The 2,500-nt window shown below is 45.1% G+C and overlaps 1 protein-coding gene across 1 annotated transcript; it reads left to right on the top strand.

Annotated features, from left to right (window-relative positions):
- Positions 1–709: 709 nt before the first annotated feature.
- Positions 710–1,993, top strand: LOC104948333 (plakophilin-1-like; the record flags this gene model as incomplete). The annotated part of the gene is made up of 2 exons (XM_010774529.1): positions 710–917; positions 1,809–1,993. Coding segments are annotated over 2 exons (393 nt in total), but the record flags the coding sequence as incomplete, so codon positions are not given.
- Between the last annotated feature and the right edge of the window lie 507 nt (positions 1,994–2,500).

The following is a 2,500-nucleotide window of genomic DNA, read 5'->3' on the forward strand; positions in this document are numbered from 1 at the left end:
GGAGCTCGAGGAGCGGACAGTGTGAGCTGTATTACTGCTGTCGTTTCCTGGTGGCTGCGTGGGGTCTGCGAGACACCAAGGAACTCAGCCTGAGCACACACATACACTCACAGCCTGGCTGTGTGCGGAGATCCGCGGAGCCGCGGCTGAGAAAAGATAAGGCTGAGTGAGTGTGTGTGCCGGCGAAGCTCCGCGGATTGGTCCATTTGGAACTGGGTATCGTTACGTCACTATACTCAGGAAGAACAAAATGGAAAAAGAAAAATCTCCAACGAGGCGTTCTGGGGCAGCATAGACAGGTATTTTCTGTGTTAGAGTTTTACTCCCTACAGGGTGTACTTTGAGGGTTTGTGACTCTGCAGACCGTTTACATGCAGAAAAAGCTACATAACAACAAGGGGACGGGTGATAACCAGAAAAGCATGACATGGGACCTTTAACTTAAAAAAAACAGGATGAGGTAGTATAAAGGAAAACAAACTAAATAGGCAATTTGACCCTGGTCTAAGACTCAATAAAACTAGCTCTAAAAAACGAACAGTACTCCAGGCCTAGACATAAAAAATCACACTCAAAGACCTCCCCGAGACTCTTTGAATGTCTATGGCTTTAGAAGAGATTTAAGCTCCTCCATGTTGTTGATATATCTCACGCCGTGCGCCTCTCTGTCCCGAATTATCTTTAAATCAGTAATCCATTTTGTTTCCAGGTGTACTATCTGCGTGGGATAGGAAAGCTCCTGCAGCTGCTGAACCACGACCACGAGGAGGTGCAGCGCCTCGCCGCAGGAGCGCTGCGAAACGTCGTCTACCAGAGCAGCGAGAACAAGATGGAGGTGAAGGAGAGCAACGGGCTGAACTCCGTCCTGCAGACGCTGAAGAGCAGCCGGGATCTGGAGACCAGGCAGCAGCTGACCGGTCAGTGGTTGATATGGGATTGCTGCTCACACCTGCACTTACTTTCTTTACTGTTAGTGGCTTCTTTTGCTTCTTCACATCCCACCCATTGTTGGCCACTGCTATAAAAAGATCATTGGAAACAGCACAGTTATTGCTGCACTGGTGAGAAATGTATTTTGTGTAGCATCAACAGTTACAATGCCATACAAATGGAGTAAGTGGTGCCAATATTGGAAAAAGATTGCTCAACATATTATACATGTTAACCCAATTTACATTTGAAAAACTCTCCTGTTGTGTCCTCTCTTCTGAGTAACGGCCCGTCCACACAGCGGCGTGCGTTGAAAGCGGTGATGTCACTTTTCGCCGAACTGCATTGTGGGAAGCGAAGGGGAGCTTTGCTGGCAAAAGTTGAGCAATGTTCAACTTTTGAAGCCTCTGCAGAAGCGTCAGCCAATCAAATCATATGCCAGTACAAGCTCTAGCCAATCAAACCGCGTGCTTGTGTGTCAGGGGCGGGAGATTCATGTGATTGGTTGTTGGTCGAGTTTCAGACAAGGTTCAACGCACGCCGCCGTGTGGACGGGCCGTAAAGTGTTACTGAACTTCTGTCAAGTGAGTCTCAGCCGAGTCATTAAGGACTTACCATTTGTGCTGAGTAATGTGTGTTACATAGTGATGTCATTGTGTTACAGAGGTAAATAAAGGAGTCCAATGGAGGCGTTTCAGGCAGGGGGGGTGGGGGTGTGTGGGAGATAAACTAGCCTTCACAGACCATTGACATGCACACAAATCCATATAACACACTGCAGGAAAGGGGAAACACATAATAGTGCCCCTTTAAACTTATTATTATGTTTCAACAAATGTCTTTGCCTATAATAAAGTGTATTGCCATCTCCCTCCCAGGGCTCTTGTGGAACCTCTCCTCTCACGACCTCCTGAAGGAGCGTCTCTCCAGAGGAGGGTCCCTCTCCGTCCTCACTCACTCCGTTCTGGTTCCAAGCTCCGGCATTTTTGAAGGAGAAAACCCAAAAGATGAGCTGCTGGCCGACGCCGACGCTTTCCACAACACCACCGGCTGCCTGCGGTGAGTTCCTTTTTTGTTATCCTGAAACAAGATACTCCGGCAGCTTCTGCAGAGAGGATGAATAGATTTGAGTAAACAGACACCTCCTCTGGTGTCAGATATGCAGCTCAGACCACGCTGAATATAGCATTTCCACAAAAGGATTCACAACTTTGATCATTGTAAATGTATATTGTATGTTGACACACATTTAGTTAAAAGAAAAACAAATATGTATTTAAATAATTTAGTTTTTGGGAGAAGGGGTGGGATTAAATAAGTGTAGACTTCTTCCCACCCCTTTTCAGGTAAGTGTTTATATATCACGACATTAAATATTAGTCAATTTATGGAACATGTCGGAAACAAAACATACAACAATTATAATAATGTTTTAAAAAAAATGTATGATAATAATTATAACAAAGAAAGGCAAAACAAAAACGTTCAAGGTACAAAAAAACAAATCAATTCTCAAATAGTCTCCGTCATGTTCAACAGGGGCAAGAAGAAGCTTAAAAACATTCTGGTC

The sequence above is a fragment of the Notothenia coriiceps genome, unplaced genomic scaffold (genome assembly GCF_000735185.1).
Source record: "Notothenia coriiceps isolate Sejong01 unplaced genomic scaffold, NC01 NC01_scaffold00014175, whole genome shotgun sequence".
NCBI lineage: Eukaryota > Metazoa > Chordata > Actinopteri > Perciformes > Nototheniidae > Notothenia > Notothenia coriiceps.